Genomic DNA, 16,197 nt, shown 5'->3' on the forward strand with positions numbered 1-16,197 from the left:
AGAGAGTGGGGGGAAAAACGAATATGGACAGAGTGGGAATAATTCATAGCCCATTGTTTACTCTGCTGCTCCAGATTGTGAAGGACTGGGCCCAGCTTGGACAGCTATTGCCAAAAGAACTGCATTTTGAGAGGACTGCCCCTATTTGAGTGGTTTCCCTTTGTCTAAAGAGTTTAGTAGGCTGGCTGTGTAATCTCTGAGCACAAAGGCATCACATGCAGGGTTTGCTCTGTTAAGGCAGAGTGGAGACATCCTGAGGCTGCAGCATCCTACACAAATGTACTATTAGTGCAGGTATTCGTAGTTCTAATCCCATCATTTATTTCTGCCTTTTTCTGTTAGTTTTTGAGAAGAGTACTTCTTACCTGTTTGGATTTCCACAACAGTGTTTACCAGTCAGAAACCCATCTGTAATTATTTATGAATTTTCCATAATCTTTAGGCTGCAGGTGTTATTGAGTACAAGAGTGTGTATTCTTGTGTCCCATCAGCTTGGGTATGGAAATGGGATTGGGCATTAAATCTGTCCAAAAAGGTGTCTAAGAGGAGACACTTGTGCGAATTCACCCTTCTCTAATTACAGTGGTTCACCACTGATGGCTTTGTCCAGAGATGATCTGTCCTAATTCAAGTCAGGAAAACAGAGCATTTATGCTGAATGTGACACAAAATAAATATGGGAGCTGTAGCTGGAAGGAATCAGAGTGGAGCTGGAGAGAACATGCAAGACTGCTGTGATTTGTGTTTGATTGCATTACACTGTGTAGAGCATTTCTGTTGGGGTTGGTTGTTCTGCTTAAAGAAGAAAAATTAGAAAACACTGGATGACTCCATTACATTCGTTTCCTGAGAATTCATTTAGGGATCTTCCTGGCTTCATGTCTTGTGATGCAGAATTATAACTTCGTGCCTTCTCTGGCACTGGAGCTTTGGGATGCCTGGCAATCTTTTCCTGGGCAGAACTGCCTGTGTTTGTGGCAGGAGCAGTGTTGCCATGGACCAGACAAGGCTCCAGTGACTGAGTGAAGAAATCCAGCTCAGGGCACGTGGATTCCAAAGGCCTCCTGCTTTAGGGCAAGGTCAGCTCTGGCAAAGGGAGGAAACTCCTTTGTGACTTGTTAGAAACAGTCACTGGCATGAGCTTGGCATTAATGTCAATTCACCTCTCCTGTTCCAAAGGATTTATTAGCTGTTGGTAAACCGTACACTTGTTTGTCTAGCAGGTTGTTGTTTCTGATGAACAATAACCTTGCAGAGTATATCCCTGGGAATTTAGGGAATTTGTCCCTAGGAGTTGACTTTTGGTCTAGACTTACACTGCTGTCAGAACCTTGATAAGTCTGGAGAAACTTTGCTGGTTTTTAACTGATGAAATAAGAGCTGGCATTGAATTAAAAAGTTCTTCTGTTTTATTGAATTTCCTTGTGAATTTGTATTTGAATGATTAACTGTTATTTCATCCTCTTCAGCTGTGGCAGATCTCCAAAGGATGTTCCCAACACCACCCTCTTTAGAACAGCACCCTGCCTTCTCTCCAGTGATGAGTTACAAAGATGGAATAAGTTCAGAGACTGTGACTGCCTTGGGAATGATGGAGAGTCCTATGGTCAACATGGTTCCAACACAGCTGGCTGAGTTTAAAATGGAGGTGGAAGATGGATTAGGTAGCCCTAAGCCTGAAGAAATCAAGGTAACAGAAATGTGGGATTTTTACAAACTCATCTGTGCACACTGATTTTTATAAACAAGTCCCATGTAGTGTGTGTGGCAGCTAACAAATGTGAGCTGGACCTGTGTAAAGAACCTATCAGCCTGGAGCTGGAAAAATATTCTTCTCTAGTAGAAGAGCTTTTTAATTGTTTCCCTGATTTTAACTGTAGGCATTTTGTAATTTTATGTTTGTAATGGTTCTGGGTGTTCTCAGGAAACAAACAGCATTGTCTCATTTCATTGTGAAATGAGCCCTGTGCCTAACAGAAAGAAAGTACATGTATGGAAAAACACCACACTTGTGGCTAAGTAGCTGTTAAATGATGTATTTCTTTAGATAATTCCTCTGTGGCACCTTTGTTGTGTCCCCCTCCCTGCTGCCAGGCTGGCACAAAGTAGGATAAAGTGGTGCATGTAGAAAGGCTGCCTTTATCTCTCTGAAATGTTCCTTTTTTGGTTAGGGTTGAAACTCTGAGAAAGCCCAGGGGTTGAACTTGCTCTGTTTCTTCTTCAGCTGATGTTACTTCACAAGTTTTAAGGCCAGATGGGACCATTCTTATCTGACTTTCTGTATAACACAGGTCAGGTAATGTCACCTAGTTCCTCCTCTCTTGAGTCCTGTAGTGTCTCAGTAAAGAGCTGTTTGTAGCTGGGGACTCTGGGTTCCTGTGACATCCCAGTGTGGCCATTTCTCCATAGCATCCCATGGAGGGACCCAGCATCAGCACTGATACGCATTGGTTGTGTCATTGTTCCATCACAGGGTAGGAGCAGGGCACAAATCATTCTGCCTGTGTGTCCTGCATTACTGAACTTCTGGGGCTGCCTTTTGTCACTTTTGTCAGAAGGTGCTGTTGCCATATTTCCATGCATACAGCCTGAGGGGTTTTTTTTTAATAAAAAATGGACTTTTTGTGTCGAAGTGCACAGCATGTTGTTCTGCAGCAAGCTGCTGTGAACACAGGGAATAAAAAGGGAGATGCCCACTCAAACTCTGGCTTCCTGGTAGTCCCCAAGCTTTGGTTGTATAGCATAGCCTAATTCTTCTCCTTTAGTCCCTCTCCCTCATGTGCCACAGCCTGTTCTATTTTAGCAGCCGTCTCTCTCCCCAGCACCATGCCCTTCCCTCTCCTTTGTGCCCATGTTGGAATTAGCTGAGGGCTGATTTGGGTCTGCATTGCTGAGCCAGGGACACACTTGCAGCTGCATGGACAAGAAGTGGCTGTGTGTAGGTGTGAGGATACTGATGGATGCCTTTGTTCAGTGTAAATGACATGGTCAGCTGTGAACCAGGACATTTTCCTGCCAGCAGGAATAGCATCCCTCAGGCAGACTGCAAGGGGGGCTGTGGCAAATCCCACAGAAGATTCTTCCCACCTCTTCCACAGGAGTTTTCAGTTTTGTCACTAGGAGAGAAGGGAGTCCCTGTCCCTGGCAGGAAGCAGGACAGTGTGTGGAACAGCATTCCAGGGTTGTGCTCCCATGTTTTGGTGCCAGTCCAGCATGTCCAGTCAGACCCCAGAATTCCCAGTTCATTCCCCTGTCAAGGGCTGAGCTGGCAGGGAGCTTGTCCCAGCAGTTCTGTGGAGAAAGGGGCTTTGCAGATGTGGGAGGGAATTCCCAGTGTCCCTCCTGGCAGCAGAACCCAGCTGGACATCAGGACATGGGTCAAGTCTGCTTTGGTACTGCCAGATCTCTCCTTCCTTCCTCCCTGAGCTCTCACTTGGAGGCACGCTGGGAAGAGGCACCTTCTCAGTGTGTGCTCCAGGACAGTCTCCATTGCCCATCTTGAGCTGGTGCATCCACAAGTTTTTATGCCTCTACAGGAGTTTGAAATAAGTTTTTTATAAGGTTTGTAAGACTTTGCCTTGCCACACACCTTGCGGGTTTTTCTCTTCTGCTTGTGCAGTAAATTGTTTGTTTAAGAATAGGATAACTTGGGCCTGGGAAAAAAAAAAGTCTGTCTTGGAATTTGTTGAGCTGAAGGTTTTGGAGTGGGAGCAGATTTCAGAGCATCATTGATACCGAAGATATTTTAATCTCCCTCACAGCCATTACCTGGAGTATTAAAATACTTACTTCAGTTCTGCCTGAGAACATTTCCAACAGCACAATTGACTTGCTTCTGTGTGTCACACCTGCTCATACACACCAGTGGGGAAACAAGCACTAAACCCATTGCTGATCATTCTGAGAACATGGAAGTAGATTCCTTGTGCTGAGCATTCCGCAGCTGGAGATAGAAATCCACACATTCCTCATCCCTCAATGCTTGACAAAGTGCAGGGGGAAAAATGCAAAGCTCTAACGAGATGTTAAATACTGAGACTGCTGTTACTGTTTTCACATTGATTTTTACTTTGCAGTAGTGCCTCAAGAGGACTAGTTCTGTTCTCCTGAAAGAGCTGGAATAGCTCTAGAAACTCTGGCTGAAGTTCTTGTCATCACTCTCTGCGAGCAAACGTGACAGTCACTGCAAGCCCAGCTGGGCTGAACTTCATTGATAGTTAATACTGTATTTGCTGGATTGTTTAGATATTTGTATTTAATACTCTCTGTAATGACTGGCATGTGCAAAGTGTGCGCTGTAATTGCGAAAGTGATGTGAACCCTCATGGTGGGGGTTATATAGAAAGGCTGCCTCAAGGCACCACAGGGTTCCTCACACTGTGACAGCCTCTCCCCACTGTCAGCATAGAAGTCTTGCAAAGATCAATCTTTTAAGTGCCTAAATGAGGTGCTAAAAGTTAGGTATTGTGAAAATTTCATAGTGCACAACTCGTGTTTCAGGCACAGCCTGTCTGAAATGAGCCTGATCCAATTGTGAAACCTCATGCCATAAAGCTGTGCAGCATCTCAGGATAACAGGGAGCCTCAGCTGAGTTTGCTTGAAGGAACTACTCTTGAATGCCTTGTAGAAGGAATAAATATAGTTCATTTGGGCGGGGGGGGAGAGGTAATTGTAGAGGGTGCAAACACTGCAATATATTTTAATTAAAAATAAATATCTAAAGAGCAACCTGACCACATTGTTGTAACCAAGGTCACTTGGATGTTACAGGATTTTTCGTATGTGCACAAAGTTCCATCATTTCAACCTTTTGTGGGCTCCTCCCTTTTTGCTCCACTGAAGATCCTGCCTAGCCAGTGCCTCCTACCTCTGAAGATACCAGATGCCTGCATATTCAGGCCTTCTTGGGCTGTTCCTCCGAAAATTGAACAACTTCCATTGCCACCTGCAGCCACTTTCATCAGAGATGGCTACAAGTAAGTACAGCCTTGGAGGAAATGGGTCTGTCTAGCCCATGCCTAAAGCTGGATAATTAAGATGATTGTTTGCATTGACAGTGTTTTAACCTGCAAATGTGTTTTAAACCTGCTAGGTTTGTCACTGACTGAGATCAAAACAGTTCTGATAGCAGGAACATTTAACCCTGGCTTTGGCAGTCAGGGGTATTACAGTGTTTGTCCACCCCCAGCACTTCTAAAAGAACAGGAACATGCAGTGTCTGAATTAATAGTAATTTCTGATACAGGAAAATATTGTAATTCAACAGAAACCATGAGTGTTGGGGAACAAAATGAATGCACTGAACCCATCACATCTCTGCCCTTCCATCCATGTCCAGCCTCCAGCCAGGCTCCCTTGTGTCACTTTGAGCTCCAGCCTGGTGATCTCTGGTCCTGGTGATTCCATTTGGCCTTCTGAGGGCTCTGGAAATGTTGAGTGGGCCTGTGAGAGCTCCCCAGTCTGTTCCCATGGGAGCTCCTGGGGTGTCCCTGAGTGGGGCCATGGGGAGCTGCTGATCAGACAGATGTTGGCCCATATCCTGTCTTGTCCCACCCTTCCTGATACCAAGAGGAGAGTGCTGTGACCTCCAGGGAACCACTGACATTCATTTTCAAAGCTTGGATTCCTCACTCAGTTCTCAGAAATTAGCAATGTTTATGGAGGAAATTCATTGCTGGAGGTTTTGAAAGCTAGCAAGAATTTGCGCCATTAAATTAATAAAACCTCTTTAAAAGCATAGTAATAGTACAAAGGTCTCCTGCTGCACTGCTTCATTTCTAAAGGAAGCAGTCTGTATCTTTAAATCAGTCTGTAAATCCTTTAAATCAGTCCTTCTGCAGCCCCAAAGGGTCCTTCAGTGTTCTCAAAAGAATTGCAAAGAAGAAATTGTAAACCCTTGATATAGTGCCTAGGGAGCAATTTAATTCTCAGGTTTTTTCATAATAGTGACTGATGCACCGGGCCTGAGCTGGTTATTAATTTCAGGTATTTGTTGGGGGAAAAAACCCTTTCATTTTCAATCTAATCCAATTAGAGGGAGGATTATTACTGCAGGCTTCCGACAGAGTGGTGATTGCCAATCAGGGTTTCTAGGTCACCTTTTCTTATTAGTCTGAGGCACTCACTCAGCTGCAGCTCCACAACTCCTTCAAACCCCGCTTCATTATTTTCCCCTCTCCCGCTTTGAGTTGGACACACATCAGTTCAAGGTAATAAAATGATTGTAAGGAAAGAGGTCTTCAGAGTTTTCCTTTTCAAGTCACTAATGATAGGTGGGCATTCAAATGATAGTCCTTTCCAATAACACACAAAATACACTGTGAGGACAGACAAACATGGAAAAATCCTGTTCCTTATCCAGAGACTCATTGAGTTCTAACACTCTTTCCTCATTCTAATATGTAATTAACACATTACAAGAAAAGCAAGCAGGTTAGAAGTGATGTGGAAAGATAAAAGGAAGATCTTTTTCTTTGATTGGCCCCTTATTACCTGTTTCTTGAAATGAGTCCTTGCAGATGGAAGACAGATCTCATGGGAATGTACAGACTGTTCTGTGGTCACTTGAATTTGGCAGGAAATGACAAAAACAGAGTAATAAAACCCAGTCATGAATGGAGATGACCCAAAAACATGATTCTTAGCTTTACTGGACTAAGAGTTTGTAATGAAACGTATCCCATTGTGCCAGACTGTGTAATCTGAAATGAGGATTTGAATTTATAGAATCAGACATACAGAGTGTGTCCATGAGGTGCCACTGTGTATCAGAGCCACACCTATGACTTGTGGCAGCTATTTCAAGTGATCATTTCTAAAATAAATATTTCTATCTCTGAAATACATTCATTTCTACTAATCTGTATCTTTTCACAGATAGTGGTGTTTAAAATAAAAGTTACTATTCTTTCTTTTTTCCCTAAAACAGTTGCGAACATTCTAAATCTTAACTCCATCATTTATCTAGAGATTGTTCTGCAGAGTGGTTGAGTTTTAGGCCGTGAGAATAACATTTAAGAGGATGAAGTGATACTTTTTACCATAATGATAAGAAACAGTGGCACTCGTGGTGAGAATTCCAAGTTCAGAGCCATGAGTCAAGGTTCTGAGCAGTGTGTTCTCTACTGCAGTTTCAGTGTGTCCCTTCAGGTTCCGCTACCTCCTTGTATTTAAAAATGAGCTTTGACAGAAGGGGTCTCTGTTCCCATCCCTTCCCTGCAGCAACGTGCCCAGCGTGGGCAGCCTGGCCGACCAGGACTACCTGCAGATGAGCACGCCCCAGATGAGCACTCCGGTGACGCTCAACAGCGCGGCCCCTGCCAGCAACAGCGGCGCGGGAGTGCTGCCGTCCCCGGCCACGCCGCGCTTCTCCGTGCCCACGCCACGCACGCCACGCACGCCCAGGACTCCCCGAGGCGGGGGCACCGCCAGCGGCCAGGGCTCCGTCAAGTACGACAGCACGGACCAGGGCTCCCCCGCCTCCACCCCCTCCACCACGCGGCCGCTCAACTCGGTGGAGCCGGGCACGGTGCAGCCCATCCCGGAGGCGCACAGCCTGTACGTGACCCTGATCCTCTCCGACTCCGTGCTCAACATCTTCAAGGACAGGAACTTCGACAGCTGCTGCATCTGCGCCTGCAACATGAACATCAAGGGTGCCGATGTGGGGCTGTACATCCCCGACTCCTCCAATGAGGATCAGTACCGCTGCACGTGCGGCTTCAGCGCCATCATGAACCGCAAGCTCGGCTACAACTCCGGGCTCTTCATCGAGGACGAGCTGGATATTTTCGGCAAGACCTCGGACATCGGCCAGGCTGCAGAAAGGCGACTGATGATCTGCCAGAGCAACTTGATCTCACAGATGGGAGAGGGAGCCAGGAGGAGCCAGGAGCCCCCCATGAGTCTCCTGCTGCTGCTGCAGAACCAGCACACGCAGCCCTTCACCTCGCTGAGCTGCCTGGATTACATGGCCTCCAACAACCGCCAGACGCTGCCCTGTGTCAACCTGAGCTACGACCGGCTGCAGGCTGACAGCAACGACTCCTGGGTGGAATGTTTCAATGCCCTGGAGCAGGGCAGGCAGTACGTGGACAACCCCACGGGGGGCAAGGTGGACGAAGCCCTTGTCCGAAGTGCCACTGTCCATTCCTGGCCTCACAGTAACGGTACGAGCGCAGCTGAGCCTTTTGTCTCTGAATGCTTTGTGATCTCTGTAAATTTGTTTAGTTGTGACCCATATAATCTTTATGTGGGAAGTGACAGGACTAATAATATGCTAAAGTAGATTTCTGAAAACTTGTAAGTTACATCTGATGTACCAATAATCTAGTTGTCCTCAGACTTTGTGGCCTAAACTGGGAATGAGTCTCCTAAAGTTCACAAATCTGAAGCAAATTTGGGGGAAGACAATATTAGGGGCTCTTTTTTATTTTGGAGAAGGGTATAAGTAGTCAGCAGAAAAGAATTCCTCTGTTTGAGTTAGGGGGAAAAAGTACCAAGGAGGGGAAAATATAAAATATATAATTAAATATTACTTGTTTGTATACTGAAGATGCTCTGATGTCTTGTGACCTGAGCTGGACACCATTGATACTGAAACATGTGTATAAAGGCCTGTGGTGACAGCAGTGTTTTTGAAAATGCAATATTGAGTGCTAACCAGCTAGTTAGAGCTGTCCAAATTCCATGGGCAGTGTGCAGAGCAATTCAAGGAACAATCCATAAAAGCTGTTTCTGTGTCTGAGGGATCGCTGTCCCTCCCTGAAGTGATTGCTGCTCCTTGTCCCTTGCAGTGCTGGACATCAGCATGCTCTCCTCCCAGGACGTGGTGCGCATGCTGCTCTCCCTGCAGCCCTTTCTCCAGGATGCCATCCAGAAGAAGAGGACGGGAAGGACCTGGGAGAACATCCAGCACGTGCAGGGACCACTCACCTGGCAGCAATTCCATAAGATGGCAGGACGGGGGACCTATGGTACCTACACTGGGCTCTGTGCCAAGTCAGAGTGCAGCTTCCTAGAAATGGGCACTTTCTCCTGGAAATGTTAGGAAGGGGCTGTTCATACAGCTTGGGGTCATGGGAGGGGCTCTTCAAAGAGCTTTAAAGTGCCTCAGAAGGCCTTTGTGACACCCTGGTGAAGGTTTTACCCCTCCAGATGATGTACATTTACAGGGAACAGACACTGTGGGTGAGGCTCAGCCCCCACACCTGAAAGGGGGGCTGGCTGAGACCAAGGCAAGCTGGTGCAGACATAATGGGAGCAGAGGGAGCTGCTGAAATCAGAACATCATAATGGGAACAGGGCCTGTGTGAGCTCTGCAAATCCAGAAAAACTGGGAATGCTTTCTCCACACAGGTTCTTGTAGCCTTTATGAGAAGTTTCAGTATCTCCTGGCTGTAAGTAGCGCTTCTGTAAAATGTGAAGTAACAGACCAGATTTTGTCTGTGCAGGTTTGCAGAATAATGACTGATATTTCAATCTGTATTTCTTGCCATTTATTTCAGGCTTAACCAGTGCAGTCTGGTTTATTGTTTTTCCTGCAGCTCCACCATACTTTGCTCTCTATTGGTATTTGATATATTGCTGCTTTCCTTGGGGCTGGGACCACTGGAGGTAACTCCAGTTCCTGTCTAAAGCTGCTGTGCCCCACCAGGAGCACTTCTAATAATTTTTCCAACATTTGTAATTTGAAGAGTTAGGATTTGCCAATTGTTACCAGAAAATAGCACCAAAATTCCCATAGAGTGCAGAGCACAACCTTTGATGGAAAGTCAGTGAATTTTACTGGATGCTGGCTTTTTAATAAAGTTGAATTATATTCTGCAGGAACTACTGGGTATATTTTAGCTTGACATTTTCAGCAATATTTCTTCTACTGAGGCAGTATCTGGGAGACACCCTGTTACACTGGATAATAATCCTCTCTGTGGGGACAGCAGTGCTTGGAGCACATCCTATGGAGAGGGGCAGGAGGCAATTTTAGAATTATAATAACTTTGTATAGTATTATATACCTGGAAATGAATTTCTCTAAGCATCAGTAATTTTTCATAACCAGGTGGAGGTGGATGAAGAACTGTAAGGTCAGATTTTGTGTGTTCCTGTTATTACTTGTGATTGAACAGGAACTCCTGGGCTGTGGTTATGGACATGACAAAGGAAAACCAGGAGATGAAGCTTTGGGAAGGGCAGTACATGAGCTTGGAGTTCACTGGGAGAAGTTTTATTGCAGCTTTCTAGGAACGTTTAAGTGGTGCTTGGATCAGTTCCCTCCACTTTGGCCAACAACTTTGATTATATGACATTCCTTAAGTACGATATAAATCTTCCCTCTCCTTTATTAAATATCTTTTCCAAGAAGAAAGGCTGGGAGCACATGGTTTATCAGGCATGGCACACCCTTGATAACCATTTCCACTCCATGATAAACCTGTAGGACACTCAGAACAGCAAGGGATGAGTTATTTCCAATATTCCTGTAAAAGAACCCACTTTCTGGGCCATCAGAGACCCACTGCAGTTAAGCCAGATATTTTAACAATTTTTCTTTGTTGTTTTGTTCTCCTGTGAAGGCTCTGAGGAATCTCCTGAGCCTCTCCCGATCCCAACGCTGCTGGTGGGCTATGACAAGGACTTCCTGACAATCTCTCCGTTCTCCCTGCCCTTCTGGGAGAGGCTCCTGCTGGACCCCTACGGGGGCCATCGGGATGTCGCCTACATCGTGGTGTGTCCAGAAAATGAGGCCTTGCTCGACGGAGCCAAAACTTTCTTCAGGGACTTGAGTGCTGTATACGAGGTTGGAAATAGGAACCACACTGAATTATTGCTTCTTATGTGTCATTGCTGCTCCAGTGCATGTCCACTGGGAAAACTCTGTGGGGTTTAAAGTAACAACTATTTGAAGAAGGGTTTTGTTTTCATTTTGAGGGCTTTCTGTACTTTCAGAGTCCAGGAATGCTGTCTGAGTGACACTGGGATTCTGTGGGTATTTTGGGGTGTTTGTTGCTGTCTGCTCTTGCCAGCATGCGCTCATTTCACAGAGGAGGCAGCAGTGGCACTAACGGAGCTGCAGCCTCCCAGTGATAGCCCAACCAAACCTAAGGAGCACATTAAAGAAGCTGTTGCTTTCTCACAGTTGCTAGGCTGAGGATATAAGCATTTATTTCTTTAGCCTGTACTCTCTAATATGTCAAATTCCTTTGTAACCTTAGTTTTGCTGTGAGTGCAGTTTAATCCAACAGATAAATGCAACCCTTTTTTTTAGATATTTATTGAGAAACCCCTAGCTGTGTGCTGAGAATGAGGGGCTTAAGCCACAAACCAGTCTCTGTAACTTCCTGGGGTGGTTGGCATCTCCTTACAGGCATTTATCCTTCCCTCCCCTGGCAGATGTGCAGACTTGGGCAGCACAAGCCCATCTGCAAAGTGCTGCGGGACGGGATCATGCGGGTGGGCAAGAGCGTGGCGCAGAAGCTGACGGACGAGCTGGTGAGCGAGTGGTTCAGCCAGCCCTGGGGCTCCGAGGACTGTGACAATCATTCCAGGCTCAAGCTCTACGCGCAGGTCTGCCGCCATCACCTCGGTGAGTGACACCCCAGGGCTCTGGGGACTCTAGGGGGCATATGCAAACCCACAGCATGGGTTTTCTAGAGGTGCAGATTGTGGTCTGTTTAAAAATTTAAAAGATTTTACAAAGCTTTGTCTTAAGTTCTTCCATGTTAAATTTGCCTACTTTAGAAAGTTGTGTTGTCACTTCGGGGATTGTGTTGGAGATTCAAATTCTTATCTTTTTAGAAAAGTCAGTTTGGAATAAGATGTTTCTGTGTCACAAAAATCACAGAATGATAGTCTGGTCTGGTTGGAAGGGACCATAAAACTCATCCTGTTCCACCTCCTGGGATGCCTTCCACCAGACCAGGATACTCCAAGTCCTCTGCAACCTGGCCCTGAATACTTTCCGGGATGAGGCAGGTGTTCCACACAAGACTGAAGGTGTCCATGGTTCTGGTTTATTGCTGCTGACACATCTCATCACACCTGTGTGACAGAGCTGTGTCACGGTGGTCTCCAGTGTAAAGGTGTGTTTATAGGAGAGGGGAGGTACTGAGACTCTGCAAAGGCAATGAGCTAACACAGGGGCAGAAGAGACAGTGCTGATGTGTCCCTGGTGCCTGGGGCATCAGTGGATCCTTGGAAATACATGACCCTGAAGGCACCTTCTCCTCTGGACCTCATGCTGCCTTTTTCCCCCCTGAAAGTCTGGTTGTTTTTGTTACGGCATCCTGCCCTGTTCTGAATTACACCAACGTCAGGAGCACTTGTTTGGTGAGGGACTGTAGAGCCTGAGAGTGTGGAAGGGTATAACATCTCCTGGGTAGGATCAGCTGACTTCTCCTGGCTGGGTCCCTGGAGTCACCTGGTTTCAGCTGGGGACAGACATGGCTGTTTCCTCCCAGAATCCAGAGTCCACATATATTGTATGTGACTGAGAATTGGAATCTTAGCATGAGACACAGGAATTATGGCAAGCTGAGGAATTATTACAACACTACTGAAGTACCTCAGGCTTCCCCACAGAAAGAGGCAACATGTGCACAGCCAGGTGAGGAACTGGGCTGCTCAGTTTACACCTGAGGCATCTGGCAGGGGCCAGCACTGGAAACTTCTCCACTGGAGATTTACACCACCTTGGGGAGCAAATAAATAATAAATATTCATTTATCACCGTGGTGTCTCACAGCAGAAATAACTGCATTAAAGTTTGCCATGATTGTAGCTCAGATATAAACGACTCTAAAGTTTCCAGCCTGACAGAGATAACCTGTCAGAGACTGCTAAGGTGAGTACTGTACAATGCTGTTACTGCCACACAGTTTGGCCAGAGAGCAGAACGTGTCAGTACCAGCTTAAAGTCACAAAGCACTGCAAAGTCAGTCTTGGTTTTAAAGACAGTTGATTCATATCAGTTCAAACTGAGAAATTCAGATTCCATTCTCTTAGCATTTGCATACTCTTAGAATTTTGTAAAAGTGCAGGGAATGTCATCTGAGTTGCAGGTTCCTTTGATCTGTCATTAATCCCTCTTTCCGTGCCATTCCAGCACCTTACTTGGCCACCCTGCAGCTGGACAGCAGCCTCCTGCTGCCCCCCAAGTACCAAACGCCGGCTCCGAGCCAGCCTCAGGCCGCTCCCGGGAGCTCGGCACCCGCTCCCTCCGGCTCCTCCTCGTGTCTCTCGGCCGCCGCCGGGGCCCCTGCCACGGGCAGCTCCTTCAGCTCCACGCCCAGCGCGGGCACCACGAGCCTTCCCGCAGGGAGCGCCTCCTCCTCGGGCTCCTCGGTGCCGCAGCTGTCGGCGTCCTCTGCCACGCCCGGCGCCAGCCAGATGGGCACCGGCACCTCCTCCACGCCGGGCTTCAGCGGCACCGCCGGCTCGGGGCAGAGCGGCAGCGCCGCGGGAGGCTCGGCCGAGCGCTCGCAGGGCAGCGCCGGCCCCGGGACAGACACCGAGCCCGGCCCCAGCCTACCACAGCAGCAGCAAGAGGGCCAGGAAGGGTAAGTGATGCGCTCGCAGGGCTCCGAGTGCTGCTCACTAATCCCCTGTCCTGTGCTCAGACAGCCTCTAAGCCTTAGGGAAACCCTTCAAAGGAGGCCCCTCTGACAGGTGCAGCACAGCTGAGCAGGTGGGAGCGGAGCAGGGCCTGTTGCTGTGTGAAGCAGTCACTGACAAAGGGGAGCTGGAAAAAACACCCCTTTTTCATCACAAGAATCCCAGCCTGATTCCGCTGCAAGCATGTGGAGCTGCCTTAGGACCCTTCACCTGCCCTGTCCTTGCAGCACCAGGAGCACATGGGGTGTGTCAGGTCCTGTGCCACACATGTGGCTTGGCACTTGCAGGTACCCCGTGGAGCTGAGTGCCTCTTGCTCCATCACACCTGCACCATTAACAGATGCAAAGTACAAGCCATGGATTTTCTTTTCCCTAATATTTTGCACTGCAGGTGTTGTTTTGCAAACAGGTACACTTGGAGACACAGAGGCACACACAGGAGACACGATTTTAGTCCTGTTACTTTAAAATAAATTTGGACACCACAACTTTTTTAAAGATTTTGTTATGAATAGCCATCCATCACATAAAATTAAGAAATGGTTTTGTAGCATTATATGTAACTTCCTGAGGCAGCATGTTTTTCATTACTCTCATAATAATGCACATTGCTGATAGTCCTGGTGTGTGTTACAGAGAAGGAAACACCCACATCCTGCTGTAGCTGGGCTTGTCCTTGAGACATCTGTTCCCTGATCTATGCAAAACACCCTTTGAGCAGCTGCAGGGGCTTCTGACAGAGGCTGAGCTGCTTTGATCACTTACAGATGTTGAGCCTCTCTCTAGTGGCTGAGACACAGGAGGTGCATTTTACCAAGTAAGAAATTCTCAATTGCTCGTTCTGTTACCAGTGGAACCTTCCCTGGACCTGAGCAGGACTCCAGGCTCCATGAATTGCTTTGGCACTTCTAAATTCCTGCTCTCCCTCTCCTGCCTCTCCCAAAGACATACCCTAAACTGCACCAAAACCCAGACACGCCCTGACATGAAAAGACACACACCTGAGTCAGCTTCTCCATATTCTTCAGGTATAATCTGGTCTGATAGCATTCAGTGAGATGCTGTTAGACTGTATGGTCCCTTGATGACTAATTAACCCAGGCATTTTGGATTAGGATCTGTTGTGAGCACAGCTCATCTCAGTGCCTATCCTCATGGATTTTAGTTTTGCTTCTGGACATCAGAATTCCTCATGCTTTCCTTCCCCCTGGCTCAGCCTGGCCCCAGACACAAGCAGTACTCACCTGTGGCTCTGCCCCCAGCACATCGGAGCGGGAGCGGATCGGGATCCCCACGGAGCCGGACGCTGCGGACAGCAACGCCTACCCCCCCGCCGTGGTCATCTACATGGTGGACCCCTTCACCTACACTGCCGACGAGGAGTCTGCCTCCACCAACTTCTGGCTCCTGAGCCTCATGAGATGCTACACAGAAATGTTGGACAACCTTCCTGAGAATATGAGGAATTCTTTCATTCTCCAGGTAATTCTGCCTTCCTCTGTATCCTCACACTGAGTCTGTCACAGCACACCTGTGATATGGACTGTGCTAAAAGAGATAAATGGGAGATAGTGCATGAAATGTAGGTGGCATTTACAAATTATTTTGTTGACAGTACAAGTCTGTATATTAAAACAATCCCTTGTGTTTGTTTTGATGCGAAAATTAATTAGAGCAGCCACAGAATCCCTGCATCGAATCTGTCCTGTGGTCCCAGCAATCCTATCTGCTCAATGCTTCCTGGAGAGGGATTTCCATTAAGTTGTAACTTGAGTTGCCATTGCCAAAACTGGCCAGTTGCTCCTTTGATTACTTTACATGTCAAGTTGTTTGCTGTTTATATTCCCTTGATTTATACTATTTAATCCAAAAAAAGTATGTCAAGCCAGACATTTAATGTATAACTACTGTATTGTTATTATCTGCTTCTTAAAAATAATTTACCGTGTAACTTGGCATATAAAAACAGTTACTTACTATGGAATTGCTGAAGAATTGAATTTGTGCAGCCAGAGGCAGCTCTTGGCCTCTTGCCCAGGCTGGCTGCATTTTGCCAGGCCTCCTGTCACAGAGGCTGAGCCTCAATAAATGTGGGGGGAATGGGAGGCCAGAGGGCACAGGCAGGAACAGTGTGGGAAGGATTTCTGTGCACCTTATCCATGTCTGCTCACCTTGGTTTAAAGGTATTTCAAATTAGTTAAAAAAAAAAAATAAATTGGAAGTTCTTGTGATGCCTCAAGTTGGGCACAGAAAACTGTTGTTTTTGATAGTTTTGACCTCATTGTACCCTGAAAGGATGGGGGAAACTGTTACCAAAATATTTCAGGCTTGGGGATGAACTGAAAGTCAGATCCACAACTTCATATTGTGGTAGGCTGTAGGCAACTGATTGATCCAGACCTGGAGACACTAAAACCAAAGCAGCCACTGATACCATGGTGTCTGAACTGTGTAACCTCTGCACTGCCATTGCAGCTGAGGCCGTAGCACACTGACCCTTTTTCTCAGTGCTGTTTGGTTCCACATTCACTGTTCCTCAGAATACATTTTGCCAGTTGAAGTCAAAACATCAATTTTCTCTAAGT

The 16,197-nt window shown here is 46.8% G+C and overlaps 1 protein-coding gene across 1 annotated transcript in view; it reads left to right on the forward strand.

Moving 5' to 3' along the window:
- The window catches only part of MED13L (mediator complex subunit 13L), a 180,243-nt gene that overhangs the window by 151,547 nt on the left and 12,499 nt on the right, over positions 1–16,197 (forward strand). The window contains exons 15-22 of the mRNA XM_058851285.1: positions 1,470–1,690; positions 4,772–4,977; positions 7,223–8,169; positions 8,797–8,976; positions 10,576–10,799; positions 11,393–11,585; positions 13,104–13,557; positions 14,875–15,094. Coding sequence (XP_058707268.1) covers positions 1,470–1,690; positions 4,772–4,977; positions 7,223–8,169; positions 8,797–8,976; positions 10,576–10,799; positions 11,393–11,585; positions 13,104–13,557; positions 14,875–15,094 — 2,645 coding nt within the window. The remainder of the gene's footprint in view (positions 1–1,469; positions 1,691–4,771; positions 4,978–7,222; positions 8,170–8,796; positions 8,977–10,575; positions 10,800–11,392; positions 11,586–13,103; positions 13,558–14,874; positions 15,095–16,197) is intronic.

This window comes from Poecile atricapillus, chromosome 16 (genome assembly GCF_030490865.1).
Source record: "Poecile atricapillus isolate bPoeAtr1 chromosome 16, bPoeAtr1.hap1, whole genome shotgun sequence".
NCBI lineage: Eukaryota > Metazoa > Chordata > Aves > Passeriformes > Paridae > Poecile > Poecile atricapillus.